General features: G+C 40.6%; 1 protein-coding gene across 1 annotated transcript in view; it reads left to right on the top strand.

Moving 5' to 3' along the window:
- The window catches only part of hcn2b (hyperpolarization activated cyclic nucleotide-gated potassium channel 2b), a 162,018-nt gene that overhangs the window by 87,823 nt on the left and 56,316 nt on the right, over positions 1 to 17,879 (top strand). Inside the window, exon 4 of the mRNA XM_034180268.1 lies at positions 16,259 to 16,477. Coding sequence (XP_034036159.1) covers positions 16,259 to 16,477 — 219 coding nt within the window. The remainder of the gene's footprint in view (positions 1 to 16,258; positions 16,478 to 17,879) is intronic.

The following is a 17,879-nucleotide window of genomic DNA, read 5'->3' as shown; positions in this document are numbered from 1 at the left end:
TCAGCTGTGGTTGCCAAAATAATTCTGTGAAAAATACAGTAAAATATGTAAACACCTTTAAAGAAACCAATGTAATTTGCAGAAACTGAATAAAAGGAGAATGAGGGAGAGAGAGCCTTGAAAGGGGGATATTCTGTTTGGGAAGCAAGCACACAAGGCTTGTGTCACCATTCTGAAAATGTAATGAACTGCAGAATCTATTTAATCCTATTGATATACAGTCCATCTGGAAAGTATTCACAGTGCTTCATTTTTTCCATGTTTTGTTATGTTACAAAATGGAGTAAATTCATTTTATTGCTCAAAAGTCTACTGAGAACACCCTATAATGACAACATGAAAAAGGTTTTCTTAAAAGTTTTTGCAAATGTATTAAAAATAAAGAACTAAGAAATCACATGTACATAAGTATTCACCACCATATGTTTAACCAATTTGGGAAAAGTGTGAATATCATGGCAACTTTGAAAGATTGAAGCATATGAAGCTGTGTGAAAACCAAAGCAGCATTGAATGGCAGGTTGATTTTCTACGTGGCTACTTAGTTTGTCCAGTCGAGTTTACACTTATTGGATGGATTTTAACACTGCGCGTTACAATGCAAGCAGACTTACGCAGTACAGCTGACAGTAAATCTTTGCACAATAAGCAACATTATCACAACGATCGATGGCTCAAAAGACATCCAAGTGGTGAAGAGTAGTGTCCCAGCAAAGTGGCCCAAGCAGCGGGTCACCCCTTTGACTCTGGTCTGCTTGAGGTTTCTTCCTTAGATCATCAGAGGGAGTTTTCCCTTACCACTGTCGCCTGTGTGCTTGCTCTGTGGGTTGGTAAGGTTAGATCTTACTTGTGTGAAACGCCTTGAGGCAACTTTGTTGTGATTTGGTGCTATATAAATGAAAATAAATTGAGATTGAAAGTGCATTACAATTGGTGAGTCATGAAAACGGTCATTCCCAGTTTTTCACTGTCACCCAAAATACAAGTCCTTATGGTGGTCCTTGAAGCCACAGGCATGCTCTGGATCTCAAACAGACTTCAAGTACACCTCACACACACCGCCCGGTCTTTGATGGATCCCGGACAGATGAATGGACGTGTCCCACGCATGTGTTACTTCCACACAACAAATTTGTGCTTCCCACAATTCTTCTGTTCCTCCCTGGAGTGCTGCAGTGAAACAAGCTTTTTTCTGCACCCTATGTGCCTGTCTTCATCTGCCAAGCTGACAGCTGGACAGCTGCAACTCTTCCAGGCATAATCATGGACAAAAAACAGTTCAAAAGTTAATGAAATAGAAATACCTGTCCACTGTAACACCATCTTAAGCAACAAACAAACAGAAAATAATGTTAATGTACTTGCCTGAGTCTGAGTCTTATAGTGAATTAACATTCAGCCAGAATCTAGCTGCAGTGATGATGACCTCCTGTCCCTTTGGTTCATGGACAACTTTGCTCACCTACAGTGCATCCAGAAAGTGTTCACAGCACTTCACGTGTTCCATATTTTTTAATGTTATACAGCCATATTCCAAAATGGATGAAATTAAAATTTTCCCTCATAATGACAATGTGCAAATTTATTAAAAATCAAATACGGTTGATTGGACATGATTTAGAAAGACACAGACCAGTCTACATCTAAGGTCCCACAATTGACATTCAGAGCATGAACCAAGCATGAAGTCAAAGGAATTGTCTGTAGACCTCTGAGACAGGATTCAGATCCACCAGGACTCTTGCTAGAGCTGGCCGCCCATCTAACCTGAGCGATTGGGGACAAGGGTCTTAGTTAGGGAGGTGACCAAGAACCCGATGGTCACTCTGTCAGAGCTCCATCATTCCTCTGTGGAGAGAGGAGAACCTTCCAGAAGGACAACCATCTCTGCAGCAATCCACCAATCAGGCCTGTATGGTAGAATGGCCAGACGGAAGCCACTCCTTAGTAAAAGGCACATGACAGCCCACCTAGAGTTTGACAAAATGCACCTGAAGGACTCTCAGACCATGAGAAACAAAATTCTCTGGTCTGATAAGACAAAGATTGAACTCTTTGGCATCATGTTTGGAGGAAACCAGGCACCATCACCACAGTGAAGCATGGTGGTGGCAACATCATGCTGTGGGGATGTTTTTCAGCAGCAGGAACTGGGAGACTAGTCAGGACTGAGGGAAAGATGAATGTACAATGTACAGAGACAACCTGGATGAAAACCTGCTCCAGAGTGCTCTTGACCTCAGACTGGGGCGATGGTTCATCTTTCAGAACGACAATGACCCTAAGCACACAGCCAATATATCAAAGGGGGGGTTTCAGGACAACTCTGTGAATGTCCTTGAGTGGTCCAGCCAGAGCCCAGACCTGAATCTGATTGAACATCTCTGGAGAGATCTGAAAATGGCTGTGCACCGACGCTCCCCATCCAACCTGATGGAGCTTGAGAGGTGCTGCAAAGAGGAATGGACAAAACTGCCCAAAGATAGGTGCACCAAGCTTGTGGCATCATATTCAAGAAGACTTGAGGCTGTAATTGCTGCCAAAGGTGCATCAACAAAGTATTGAGCAAAGGGGGTGAATACTTAGGTACACGTAATTTCTTAGTTTTTTATTTTTAAGAAATTTTCAAAAATTTCTAAACTTTTTTCATGTTGTCATTATGGGGCATTGCGAGTACAATTTTGAGGAGAAAAAATAATTTACTCCATTTTGAAATAAGGTTGTAACATAACAAAATGTGGAAAACGTGAAGCGCTGTAAATACTTTCTGGATGCACCGTATGTCTTGAATGTAATATTAGAAATAGAAATAGTGTCCTTCCATATGTGGGTGTGTGTCTGTGTGGATGCATGCGCAGCCATGGTTTCTTGTCACATGATAATCAACATGAAATTATCACACACCTGAGGTATTCAAGATATAATTTATTCTCACAGCCCTCTTAAATGAGATTGGGGGCATTGACCTTGACCAACTGCTTCTTGGTCAAATCCAGGTCAACACGTAAAAATAGGCCATCTGTGCATGTTTGCGTCTGTGTGTGTGTGCATGTGTGTGTTCATGGAATTTGTTGCTTGATTACTTGACACCAAATTACTGCAAACCCAAGACATTTGGGATACTGGCTTTATCTCACAGCCCTCTCACACGGCATGACCTTGCGCTACTTTTTGTGGGTAAAATGTGGGTCAGTGTGTAAAACTAGACACTCCGTGTGTGTGTGTGTGTATGTGTGTGTCCGTCCATGTGTTTTTGGCCGTTGTCACATGATTGCATAACACCAAATCATTGCACACCCAAAATATTTCAAGATTAAGCTCATCTCATAACCCTTTCATGTGACTCCACAGGGTGATGACCTTGACCTACTATTTTGTGAGTCATTGTGTAAAAATTGGCCATCTGTGTGATACCACGCCATCACAAATCCCCAAAAATTTAGAATATAAATTCATCTCACAACCATATTGTTGAAAGGGCACTGATGGGCTTTTTCTCAGTGAAATTAGAGAGGATTAAAATGTCATTGAGTACCAAATGTCATACCCCAAAACCTGTCCGTCTACTCCACCATGTTCACAGCAATTACATGTTCTTTATAGCAGATTTCTTGTTTGAAATTCATTTTTGTGGCATAAAGAGCAAAAATTTAAATTGATGTTATTGTCCAATAACATATGGACCTAATGCTATCCAATTTAGTGCACATTTTTGTCATTTAAACTGATGAATTGTTTTAGCATTCGTAATATACTGTTTGTGCTTTATAACAATACAATGCATAAAAAACAGAAGAAATATCTAGCAATTGTCGTTTGGCAAAAATACAGAGATGTATGGTGGCTGATAGAGACCAGATAAAAGATGATACACCTCACAGTTGTGCTGGGATGCATCATCAGTGACATTTCTGCAATATGTCCAAATTAAGACAATTCTAGCAAATGTAAAAAAAAAAAAACCTCAATTCAACTACAGGTAGCTGGATACAAAATCATGCTACAAAATTTCAAACAAATTCTTGCAAAGAGGTGCCCTGATGTTTTGTCCAGTTCTCAGTGATTTTGCTCCATCCAGTAATACATTTAAGAGAAGATTCTGATCACGGCACAAAGCCATCTTGCAACTTGTGGACCCCAGTGTGCTGTAAATAATACATATGGACACAACCCGTTCATTTTAAATAATTTATGATAACATTTGTAACAAGCCTTTTTACTGCAGTTTACACATTAAAATTCCACGAGTGTTCTCGAAATGTCAGTGCTTCCAAACAAACAAAATCAATGTCGGTTTTTGACTGTCAGAGGGATAGTAGACTGTCAGCCAGGTGAAAACACACACACACACACACTCAGTGAGCGTGCCAGCTTGCACGTCTCCCCGTGATTCTGTAATCATGCCGGCATAATTCATAGATGTCCCATGGTCCCTTTGTGTTCCTTACTAACGGCATTATGTACAATTAGCTATCACACACACCCTCAGTGAAGAAAAATGGCAAATAAAATGAACAAGAGCGCTAATTGAGTTTGTCTCTTCTTTTTTCCTCACACAGGCAGCGGCCTTGCACAGTTAGTTTATTGGGTTACTATGAAGGTTGTAGTTTTTAACAGTGAGTGACAGCTGTGCTCATTAGCACGTAATGACCTATTATCTTAACCATGTTGACCAGTGATGCAATATTTACTGCAGCAGATATGATTTCTGCTTATCATTTCATCTCTTGCATCATGGGTTAAAAGAGTGCTGCACAGCGATACTTTGAGAAATGTGGGAGATCTATCTATCTATCTATCTATCTATCTATCTATCTATCTATCTATCTATCTATCTATCTATCTATCTATCTATCTATCTGAGGTCTGTTAGAAAAGTATTGGACCTTTTTATTTTTTTCAAAAACCTGATGGATTTGAATCACGTGTGTTTGCATGAGCAAACCTTGAACCTTCGTGCGCATGCGTGAATTTTTTCATGCTTGTCGATTGCATCATTTCCTGGTAAGCAGCCTTTGTGTGGGACGTGTGTTGTGCGCTCGGCGGATTTTCATTTCAAGGAAAAAAACGGAATGACTGGAGCAGCGCCGCATCACATTTTGCCAGAAACTGGGTGACAGCCAGGTAGAAACCATTCGGATGATTCAGACGGATTTCGGTGACGATCCTATGGGCATCACACAGATTAAGGAGCGGTACAACTGGTTTAAAGACGGCTGCACAACAGTGGAGAGTGAGCCACGCTCTGGTCGGCCATCAACATGCTGAAATGACCAGGTCATTTCCAAAGTGAATGCTGTGGTGATGCGGGACCGTCGTGTGACTATCCGAGAAATTGTGGAAGAGGTGGACATAAGCACTTTTTTGGCACCTTCCACTGTAGAAGATTTCCACTGTAGAAGACAGAAGATTTGGCCATGAAAAGAGTGGCTGTGAAATTCATGCTGCTTCTGACGGCGGAGCAAAAGCGCCTCCGTGTTGAAGTCTCACAGGACATGCTATGACATGCCCACCTCTTCCACAATTTCTCGGATAGTCACACGACTGAAAAGTCACCGAAAGCCGTCTGAATCAACCGAATGGTTTCCACCTGGATGTCACCCCGTTTCTGGCAAAATTTCATGTGGCGCTGCTCCAGTCGTTTCCTCTTTTTCCTTGAAATGAAAATCCGCCGAGCGCGCTGCACATGTCCTCACACAAAGGCTGCTTACCAGGAAATGATGCAATTGACAGGCGTGAAAAAGTTCATGCATGCGCATGAAGGTTCAAGGTTTGCTCATGCAAGCACACGTGATTCAAATCCATCAGGTTTTTGCAAAAAATAAAAAGGTCTGATACTTTTCTAACAGACCTCATACACATACAACCCCAATTCCAATGAAGTTGGGACGTTGTGCAAAATGTAAATAAAAACAGAATACAATGATTTGCAAATCCTCTTCAACCTATATTCTATTGAATACACCACAAAGACAAGATATTTAACTTGTCTTTGTGGTGATAAACTGATAAACTTTATTGTTTTTGTGCAAATATTTGCTCATTTTGAAATGGATGCCTGCAACACGTTTCAAAAAAGTTGGGACAGTAGTATGTTTACCACTGTGTCACATCACCTTTCCTTCTAACAACACACAATAAGTGTTTGGGAACTGAGGACACTAATTGTTGAAGCTTTGTAGGTGGAATTCTTTCCCATTCTTGCTTACAGTTTTTCGCAGTCACTTTGGTGCATTTCTCACTACACAGTTTACATTTGCACTGCTAAGGGGTTTCTCAAAACAATTAGTGCAAGCTTCAAAACATAGTAGATAACCTGCAAAAGTGAGTCACTTGATCAAAATAGGTTGTCCATCCCTCAAAAGCAAGTCACTTGCTCAAAATGGGTAGTTCATTCTTCAAAAGCAAGTATTTATTTCAGTGAAAGGGTCAGTGATGTCAAAATGTCAAGTCCTGACACCAACACCTTTGAACAATCAAGTCAAATGGCTTGAACATGTTTTCATTGTTACAGTTCACTCTGGAAGTGTTTCCTAATGCGAAATAAAAAGTTACATTTTGGCAATTTTACTTGAAAATGCTCAAGGCTGCATTTATACCATTATGGCATTTTGAAAACTAAAGTAAAATTATACAAGACACTGAATATGCATTTTTCACATTTTACTTTACAGTATATGCCCTTTGCAGTTCTACTGTAATGTGTTCACAGCATTGTGCCTTTGGGAATTTATGTGTATGGGCACATTGTACATTATACATTGTTTCATGTACATTTCAGTCCTTCTGAGGACTTGGTCTATGATTGCAATTGATATGGATTGAATATTTCCAAAAAAGTTGTCATTTTCTAGCACCGCACTTTGTATTTCTCTCAGTCTTATGGCATTGTTTACAACCACCTTTGCACAAATGCCTTCTTCTTGCTGCAGAGTAAAAAGGGGACCTCTTGTAGTCCTATGTGGTGCAGAATAAAAGTATAGTAAATATGACAAATCTTTACAGTACTATAGTACGGCAACACTGTTCTACATGATGACACTACAACACAATATACCACACCAAATCTATGCTTCAATAAAGTTGTAAGTCTAAGTGTAAGTGTAAAAATGTTACATGGTTATGTCCCAATGCAAGCCTCATGTATGATAGTAGTGCAGAGCAAATTGGTTAGTGCTGAATTACTGTCAATTATAATATTCTCATCTGTTCTCCCGACAAAATGTTTGTATGACTGAATTGACAGTGGTTCTCCCAACATTTGGCTGCACCCTTCAACCAGCCTCAGCCATTGTGAGGCCGTGATTGACAACATGATCCGCAATTGTTGCCCTGATTTCATCAGGAATCTGCGTATGTGGTTGACCTCTTCTTCCCCAGTTCTGTACCCTTTCTCCATGCATCCTCACCCTTCTTCTGCGAGGCTGACCTTCCATGTGTTGCCATATTGTAGATACAGTATGCACCTTGTGCCTATCATGCCTCTTGGTTTATACATGCTTGTAAAGTGGGGGTTCATAGGATTCAACTGGGAGTGACTGTGAAAAAGTGTCTCATCACTGGTTGCAACTAATGCTTCACACACCCTTCTCATTACAGTTTTTACAACCGCTATGACCCGTTTGTCAGAACCTTAAACACTTTTTCAAAACTGTTAACGCACATCACACCTGAGACACACAATTCCCCAAACAGGTAATTTCATGCTCAAACTCACACAGTTTGAATAAACACAGACACACACTTCCAAAATACAATACACTAACACAGTTCACCAAATCTACCAAAGCACTGACACATGTTGTCTTCCAACAGAAACATTTAGTCAGTCACAGCACAGTGTCATAAAAAACACTGGCAACTGATGGAATAACACAAACTGAATCACTTTTCATGTGTCAAATCTACTTTTTTCATATATATATATATATATATATATATATATATGTGTGTGTGTGTGTATATATGTATAACATAAGTGCTTGACACATTTTGACGTGTTCAACAATTTTGAGTGGAATGACTCAAGCAATGAAACGAGGACTATTAGTTGTAGAGAGAATGACTATTCAGCCTTTACTAGAATAGTTTATTTTGATGAACATGACAAAAACAAGTAAAAGTGATCAAACTGCAGAGAGTTGTATGTACTCAATTGCTACATGTCCAAAAGTCCGAATGTGCACTTTGATGAAATGAACATGAAACTGCCACTAGGTTGTGCTCAAATGACTGAATGTTGTGGAGGTTGCACTAACTGTTGTGCAAAGTTTAATACTGTTGTGAGAAATGCACCAAAGTGATTGAGAAAAACGGTATTGTACGACTTAAGTTGTTGTTCAGTCCGGGGTCTCCGTTGTCATATTTTACTCTTCATAATGCGCCACACATTTTCAATGGGCGACAGGTCTGGACTGCAGGCAGGCCAGTCTAGTACCTGCACTCTTTTACTACGAAGCCACGCTGTTGTAACACATGCAGAATGTGGCTTGGCAATGTCTTGCTGAAATAAGCAGGGACGTCCCTGAAAAAGACGTTGCTTGGATGGCAGCATGTGTTGCTCGAAAACCTGGATGTACCTTTCAACATTGATGGTGCCATCACAGATGTGTAAGTTGCTCATACCATGGGCACTAACACACCCCCATACCATCACAGATGCTGGTTTTTGAACTTTGCGCTGGTAACAATCTGGATGGTCTTTTTCCTCTTTTGTGTGGAGGACACGACATCCATGATTTCCAAAAACAATTTGAAACGTGGACTCATCAGACCACAGCACACTTTTCCACTTTACGTCTGTCCATTTCAAATGAGCTCAAGCCCAGAGAAAGCGGTGGCGTTTCTGAATGTTGTTGATGTCTGGCTTTCGCTTTGCATGGTAGAGTTTTAACTTGCACTAGTAGATGTAGCGATGAATTGTGTTAATTGACAATGGTTTTCTGAAGTGTTCCTGAGCCCACACAGTAAGATCCTTTACACAATGTTGTTGATTTTTAATGCAGTGCCGCCTGAGGGATCGAAGGTCACAGGCATTCAGTGTAGGTTTTCGGCCTTGCCGCTTACGTGTAGAAAGTTCTCCAGATTCTTTGAATCTTCAGTAAAATCAAAACATGCTCTTGCCAGCCATGGAGCTAACCACGGCCCAAGACATCTCCTCGTATTATGGACTGTAGATGATGGAATTCCTTCCAATTGAACATTGAGAAACATTGTTCTTAAACTGTTGAATTATTTTTTCATGCAGTTGTTCACAAAGTGGTAATCCTCGCCCAATCTTTGCTTGTGAATGGCTGAGCTTTTTGGGGATGCTCCTTTTATACTCAATCATAACACTCACCTGTTTCCAATTAGGTGTTCTTTGAGCATTCATCAACTTTCCCAGACTTTTGTTGCCCTGTCCCAACTCTCTTGAAATGTGTTGCAGGCATCCATTTCAAAATGAGTAAATATTTGCACAAAAACAACAAAGTCTATTAGTTTGAACATTAAATATCTTATCTTTGTGGTGTATTCAATTGAATATATATTGAAGAGGATTTTCAAATCATTGTATTCTGTTTTTATTTACATTTTACATAACATCCCAACTTCATTGGAATTGGGGTTGTACATACCAACAGAATACATTGAATGTGTAATAAAAACACAAAGTCCATAGCTATATCAAATTTCTAGTTTATGTCTATCTGGGACACATAATTGGAGTAGGTCGGTATAGAAAATGAATCGAGGGATGTCTTTCTGGGCTGTTTATGTTTGAAAGGGACTTATACATGGCCACCATGGTGGCTTAGTGGTTACCACTGTTGCCTCATAGCAAGGAGGTCACGGAGTTTGCAAGTTCGCTCTGTGTTTGCGTGGGTTCCCTCCGGGTGCTCTGGCTAACTCCCACATCCAAAGATATGCAGGTTAGGTGGATTGGAAACTTTAAATTGTCCGCAGGTGTGCATGTGGGTGTGAATGTGTTTGTTTGTCTATATGTGGCTCTGTGACAGACGGGCATCCTGCCCAGAGTGTACCCTGTTTGTCCTATGACTGGTGGGATAGGCTCCAGCCCCCTGTGACCCTTAGTATAAGTAAGCGGTTGAAGATGAGTGAATGAGTGACTGAGTGAGGGACCTATACACCACTTATAGTCACATCAACAGAGGTCAGACCAAAAATCTGGTTAAACTTGTGAAAGTGGTCCAACAACAGCAACAAATAATAATAAGTCATATTTTCCAAAATAATTAATAAAATAAATTCCAATATTTGTATTAATATATTCATAATATTTAAAAATAGACATATAAAATTGAATGAATAATTATTATTGTAATATAATAACAATTACAATACATAATTTATTTGTGATTATTTAATAAATGAATAAATGACATCACAGATTTTAAATTTTCACACGACTCAGAAGAGATCAGCACTGAGTGTCCTGATAATGAGCACATCTAAGACTTTGAATACTTTCTCGGAAAGCATCAGGAAAAACTGTCCAGAGCCTCATACGGTGAACTGTCCATGGTGCTGATCAGATGTGGAACAAATATTAATGTGGTTTTGCACATTTAAATTGCTGACAGACGTGATACCAAAATGACAATGCATACAATACACTTTGTTATAGATGCCATTATGAAAATGGAACATTATGTGCAGACTGCAGTCAGAGTTTCTATTGTTATTTTTACTTCTAACTGAAAGAAAGTTCCAGGAAACTGACAAAGTAACTGCTATCCATAGCGTGTTTTCCTACATATTTGGAGCTGCCACATCTGCTTCAGTGACCTCCTCTGACATTCACTCTGCATCTCATCTACACCTCCTTAACCTGTTGCATCCTCCGGTCACCCCCACCCCCAACCCTTTCTGTGTCTGTGATTGTCTGAGTGAAAACAGGTGTGCTGGACTCAGAACAGAGCTGCACCAGCTGCATCTCATCAGCATAAACAAGTACTCCACAAATACCCAGTGCTGCTGCTACCATCCTGTCAGAGCATAACCTTTGCTTATTTCTCTCTGCTCCATCTCCGGCTCCTGATTCCAGTTCCTGACTCCATCCTCTGGCTTTTCAGCTCCCCTCATCATCCATGCACCCTTACTCTAAAATCCATGCCATCGTCTCACCAGTCTGTACAGTTGATGTCAGAAGTTAAGCATAGTTGAATCTTGTTAATACAAGAGCCATCATCTCCATGTTACTTTTCCCTGTCTGTGTCTGCACGTTGGTCCACTAGTTAAGAAGTATTATATAACAGCTGAGTGGATCCTTGTCATTTGATTGGTGCTTTGTATGGCACATGACATGGATTAATTCATCCCATTTGTGTTGCATTGCATTTAGAGTGCAGCTTGGTTCCATTTAGAGTGCAAATTTGGTTCCATGTTTGGTACCATTGCACTCTGCACATACACGCACACAAGCGCGCATGTACTTGTGCACATGCGCACACGTGCTCGCGAACGCACGCAAACACATGCGGTATGCGTGCATATGCACACACAAAACAAATTCACTGTGCTGTCCCCCACGTGCGCACGCACACACGCAACCTGGTCAGTGCTTGTGCGTGCGTGCGCACGTGGGGGACAATGATTCTCCCAAGACATAATTTGATTGAGCTAACTGACGCTGCTTGTAAGACACACACACACACACACACACACACACACACACAACACACACACACACACACACACACACACACACACACACACACAAAACAAATCCACTGTGCTGTCTGGAGGCTGTTAGCATGAAGAAAGAATAAAAGCTGGACTCATTTCTGATGTGATTTTTTTTTTTCGCTGCACTGAGGACGTACACAGTCTTTTTTTGGTAGTGCACGCACAAGCACTGACCAGGTTGCATGTGTGTGTGTGCACGCGGGGGATAATGACTCTCCCAAGACATAATTTGATTGAGCTAACTGACGCTGCTTGTAAGACACACACACACACACACACACACAAAACAAATCCACTGTGCTGTCTGGAGGCTGTTAGTATGAAGAAAGAATAAAAGTTGGACTCATTTCTGATGTGATTTTTTTTTCGCTGCACTGAGGACGTACACAGTCGACTGACCCGGTTGCGTGTGTGCGCGTGCGTGGGGGACAACGACACGATGATTTGATTGAGCTAACTGACACTGCTAATTGTAACAAACACACAAAATCCACTCCGCTGTAAGCTGTCTGGATGCATGAAGACCTGCTCACATGAAACACTGACGTGATTTTTGGCTGGACTGAGGAACTACACAGTCTTTTTTTTTTATGGAAGTCCAAAGTCAGTGCACAGCATCACTGGACTACAGGTCACAATTTGGACTTTAGCAGCAGTGGAACACCAAAATGTAAGTCCCTTTTCTGTTGTTTTATAAATTAATAAAATATCAAATGACAAGGATCTATTTTAACCGTTAAATAAAACAAATAATTAATGTTTTACATTCTTTCAATGGAACAAATATTTATTTTGGCGAAAGCTAGAACATGCCACTCAACTCAGCTTCGCCTCACTGAATGGTATGTTCCAGCTTTCACCTCATGAAATGTTTGTACCATTGAACTCATAAACATTCATTATTTGTATACTATATTACAGTATGATCTGACTAGCAGCACAAAGCAGACACCTTCAGTCATGCCCTCGCTGGCTGTGGAGCTAACCACAGCCCAAGGCATCTCCTCATTACTCACTGAAGTACTGACTCATCTCCCACCAAAGTGTGTCTTCTCTAAGCCATGAGCCATTTGTTTCAGGTCTTCAACATTACGATGTAAACCCCAGAGTGTGTAGAACTTTTCTGGTTCACTGTTCACTAGTTTTTGAAGAGCAGCTTATTTCCTAAGCCTGTGAGAGTTACAAAAAGCTTATTTCTTTGGTTCACATAAATGGGCTGCCCTTTCTTTTTTTTTTGCTGTCTGGGAAAAACAGGCAGCTTTTTGTGCATCTTAGCAGTGTATTTTATCAAAAACTGCGAAAGGTTTTCAGTCAGGAGAGAATGACTGGAAAAGGCACTTTTTCTATAGCCATTGCTTTAATTGTACACATTCAGGGTATATACATCCAGTAAGATGGCTACTGCCTCATTGCTGTGGGTAGCACAGCATTGTGACTGATTTCTGCATTATTTATACTTTAATGAAAGCTCGGGACAGAACAACAGAAAACGTTGACCTTCTGAGTTCCCTCCAGTATTTGCTGTTTTTTGTTTCTTTGTACTGCATTGTGCTGTAAGAACTGCTAATAGCTCTCGGTGATGCAGAGGTGTTCTTCAACACTTTCTCTGTCTTATATGTGATGGTCTCTCAGAGAATGGAGCTGTGCTTTTGAAGATACTCATTTGTGTGCTCAGGCTCTTGCTTCGAGAAACTCACTTTTTGCACTGGCCATGTGAGCAGCATACTGATGGCTCAGCGTCAGCACCAGCTCAGGCTAGAGGACTGAGGTTAAAGTTAAGTTGGGACTGTTTGACCAAGCAGCCAGGGTTTGTGGGATATCTGAACATTGTAATGAGCTTAAGGGCTATAGATGATGGTGAGACAAGGGCTGGGGCTACAGGGATTTAACAAGGCTGGGTGACACAGGAAGAACAAAGCTGCAGAAATGATGAAGGTGCTGCAGCGTTAAAGGCTGCAGGCTGTATTTATGGGTCATGCTGCCTTTTCTCTAAAATTAGAAGGTCCAGTTTTTGCTCAAATGATTTCAAACTAATAATTTATTTAACTTCTCCATACTGGTCTGAAACTGGTAGCCAGGGTGGATTTAAAGTGATATTGCACACAGTCTGATAGCAGCTGAGTTTCTGATTACATTTTTTTTTTTCTTGAGACAAAGTGCAAAATCTGTTTTACCCTTTAATGTATCCATCATGTTTTGTCGTTGGGACCATGTTCACCCTTCTGTCTTATACAGTTAACTTGCAACTCCATTCTTTTTGTTACATTCCACAAGAGAACCACCCCACCCTTCCAGACCTGGAATTTGGTTGTTTTTTCTCTTGATGAAATAAAGTGTTTTTCATACGCTACACCCACCATTTCCAGGTAAAGGTTGGGGGGACTGGACCTTTTCCCAGCTGTCACTGGCCAAGAAGTGGGGTACACATTGGACAGGCTGTCAGTCTATCTCAGGGCCACATATAGGCAGACACACACATTCACAGTAAATTTAGGGTCACCAGTTCAGTTAACCTGCATGTGCTTGAAAGTGGGAGGAAACACCTGGAGGGAATCCAAGCAAACATGGGGAGAACTTGCAAATGCCACACAGAAAGGAGCAAGTCTGAAGTGAACTTGGGACCTTCTCACTGTGCTAACCACTAAGACACCATGTTGCCCAAGATCACGTTAGATATTTTTTTCAGAAGGGCATGTGATGTAAACCACATGTGGATCCATATCAGATTCACTTTACAACCCTGAGCAAAATAGAAGCCAAAAAAAAAAAAAGAATTACCATGTGTCATCACAGTCTCACACCCACATCACCACATTTTGACACAAGCATTTCATATACAGTAGTGTTCATAATAATAGTAGTGCTATGTGACTAAAAAGATTACTCCAGGTTTTGAGTATATTTCTTATTGTTACATGGGAAACAAGGTACCAGTAGATTCAGTAGATTCTCACAAATCCAACAAAACCAAGCATTCATGATATGCACACTCTTAAGGCTATGAAATTGGGCTATTAGTTTAAAAAAAAGTAGAAAAGGGGTGTTCATAATAATAGTATTGTGGCATTCACTCAGTGAGTTCATCAATTTTGTGGAACAAACAGGTGTGAATCAGGCGTCCCCTATTTAAGGATGAAGCCAGCACCTGTTGAACATGCTTTTCTCTTTGAAAGCCTGAGGGAAATGGGATGTTCAAGACATTGTTCAGAAGAACAGTGTAGTTTAATTAAAAAGTTGTTTGGAGAGGGGAAAACTTATAAGCAGGTGCAATAAATTATAGGCTGTTCATCTACAATGATCTCCAATGCTTTAAAATGGACCAAAAAAAAAAAACCAGAGACGCATGGAAGAAAATGGAAAACAACCATCAAAATGGATAGAAGAATAACCAGAATGGCAAAGGCTCACCCTTTGATCAGCTCCAGGATGATCAAAGACAGTCTGGAGTTATCTGTAAGTGCTGTGACAGTTAGAAGACGCCTGTGTGAAGCTAATTTATTTGCAAGAATCCCCTGCAAAGTCCCTCTGTTAAATAAAAGACATGTGCAGAAGAGGTTACATTTTGCCAAAGAACACATCAACTGGCCTAAAGAGAAATGGAGGAATATTTTGTGGACTGATGAGAGTAAAATTGTTATTTTTGGGTCCAAGGGCCTCAGACAGTTTGTGAGACGACCCCCCAAACTCTGAATTCAAGCCACAGTTCACAGTGAAGACAGTGAAGCATGGTGGTGCAAGCATCATGATATGGGCATGTTTCTCCTACTATGGTGTTGGGGCTATATATCGCATACCAGGTATCATGGATCAGTTTGGATATGTCAAAATACTTGAAGAGGTCATGTTGCCTTATGCTGAAGAGGACCTTGAAATGGGCGTTTCAACAAGACAATGACCCCAAGCACACTAGTAAACGAGCAAAATCTTGGTTCCAAACCAACAAAATTAATGCCTTGCAGATGTGAAGAAATCATGAAAAACTGTGGTTATACAACTAAATACTAGTTTAGTGATTCACAGGATTGCTAAAAAGTTGAAATTTTGACCTTTGACCCAAATGGTCTCAGCCCAGTGACTGACTTCATTAAACTTCATGTCACCTGGGCAATTCCAGGCCCCACCTACATATGTGTGCCAAGTTTGCCGGACATTGGAGTGAAAACCAAAATTTTAACCTGTGACAGTAATTACACTGACCCTTACTAAGCAAACCTTTCAGGTCAATTCTGGGTTTGACCTTCATACATATACTAAGTTGTCCTAAATTATGATCTCTGGGTTCCTTTGGACCTTTGGGATAAAAAATGTGTTAATCCCTGGTTGTTAATTTATTCTTCTGTCTTCCCCTCACTGATGTAAAGTCTATTTTCTTAAGATTCTTATGTATTTTTATTTTTGTCCAGTTGCTTGTGGGACTATGACTCTTGAGATGGATCATAAGGAGGGACCCAACTTGTGTGGATTCAGTTTCTTTTTTTTTTCAAAATAACCCTGATTACTTGTTCAGATCTTTCCCCATCTTTATGTTCTTCTGTATTTTTGGGTTCATACATTTCCCCTCTCTCTGCAGAACGACTCGTGGAGTGAGCTCTATTCCTTCGCCCTCTTTAAGGCCATGAGCCACATGCTGTGCATTGGTTATGGACGACAAGCCCCAGAGAGCATGTCAGACATCTGGCTGACCATGCTCAGTATGATTGTTGGCGCCACCTGCTATGCCATGTTCATCGGACACGCGACCGCACTAATCCAGTCCCTGGATTCATCCAGACGTCAGTATCAAGAAAAGGTAAGCCCCTATGCTGTCTACGTACTGTCACAGCACCTGCTGAAACTAAATTAATTTGATTTCTTTCAGCGTTAGAAAATCAAAATCATGTTAATGTCTAGGGAGGATTTGAGCAAATTAATTAAACTTAATCACATTTGAAATAATACGGTTAGTTATGTTATGTCACTTTTTATGTTTGTATTTTGTCTTTTAATCTGAGGTTATGGGGTGGCACAGTAGATTAGTGATTAGTACTGGTGCCTCACAGCAAGAAGGTCGTAGGATTGCTTCCCGTCCTTTCTGTGTGGAGTTTGCATGTCCACTGACCCTGTGACCCTTAATTGGAATAAGTGGGTACAGAAAATGAATTGATGGATCTCAGGTTGTGCTGTAAAAATAAATACAAAATAATGGTTTGACTTTGGAGAAATTAGCATTCATTCTTAACTAAAATTAGAGGACAATACACATCATGGTTTCCAGAAAACAAAAGATGTTCCAATGGAAAGATTTTTCATTGTTAATTGCCTGGCAGCTCTGCCATCAGCATCTTCTGCATGTGCCCAAACCATCTCATTCTCATCGCTTTGATTTTGTCTCTAAACCATAAAACCTGCGCTGTCCCACTGATATTCTCATAGCTGATCCTTCCAACCTCATCACCCCCAACAGAAATGGAAGCATCTTCCACTCTGACACCTTCAGTTCACAAATCATTCCTGCCACTCTCCTCCACTCACTCCACCCTGCCTGCATTCTTTTATTCTTCTCTCAACTACACTCTTCATTACATTACATTGAACAGTTGATCCCAAGTATTTAAACCCATCCACCTTCACTGTCTCCTCCTGCACATGCCATGCTCTTTCTCCTTCATGCTCATGTACTCGGTCTTGGTCCAGCTGATTTTCACTCCCCTCTTCCAGAGTGCACTTTCTGTCCTCCACACGCTTCTCAGTCTGCTCACACCTTTCAATACAGATCACAATGTCATCTGCAAACATTATAGTCCAGACAGACTCCTGTCTGATCTCGTCTATTAACCTGTCCATCACCACTGCAAACAAGAAAGTGCTCAGAGCCAGTTCTTGATGCAATCCTACCTCAGCATAGAACTTGTCTGTCAACCCTGTCGCATGCTTCACCGCACAGTCCTCAAACATATAGCGGGTAAAATAAGTATTGACCAAGTCACCATTTTTCTCAGTAAATATATTTCAAAAGGTGCTATTGGCAAGAAATGTTTTCTAGATGTTGGCACCAATCCAAGTAATCCACACATGTAAAGAAACCAAAACAAATAAGTACAGAAATTACGTTATGTGTAAAAAAAAAAAGTAAAAACACAGGGAAAGCGTACTGAACATGCTTACTGAAATTTATCTAATGGTTTGTAGAAAAGCCTTTTTTGGTAATGACA

The sequence above is a fragment of the Thalassophryne amazonica genome, chromosome 10 (assembly GCF_902500255.1).
Source record: "Thalassophryne amazonica chromosome 10, fThaAma1.1, whole genome shotgun sequence".
Classification (NCBI taxonomy): Eukaryota; Metazoa; Chordata; class Actinopteri; order Batrachoidiformes; family Batrachoididae; genus Thalassophryne; species Thalassophryne amazonica.
Note: the sequence above shows the minus strand (reverse complement) of the source record. Positions and strands in the feature narration are given on the sequence as shown.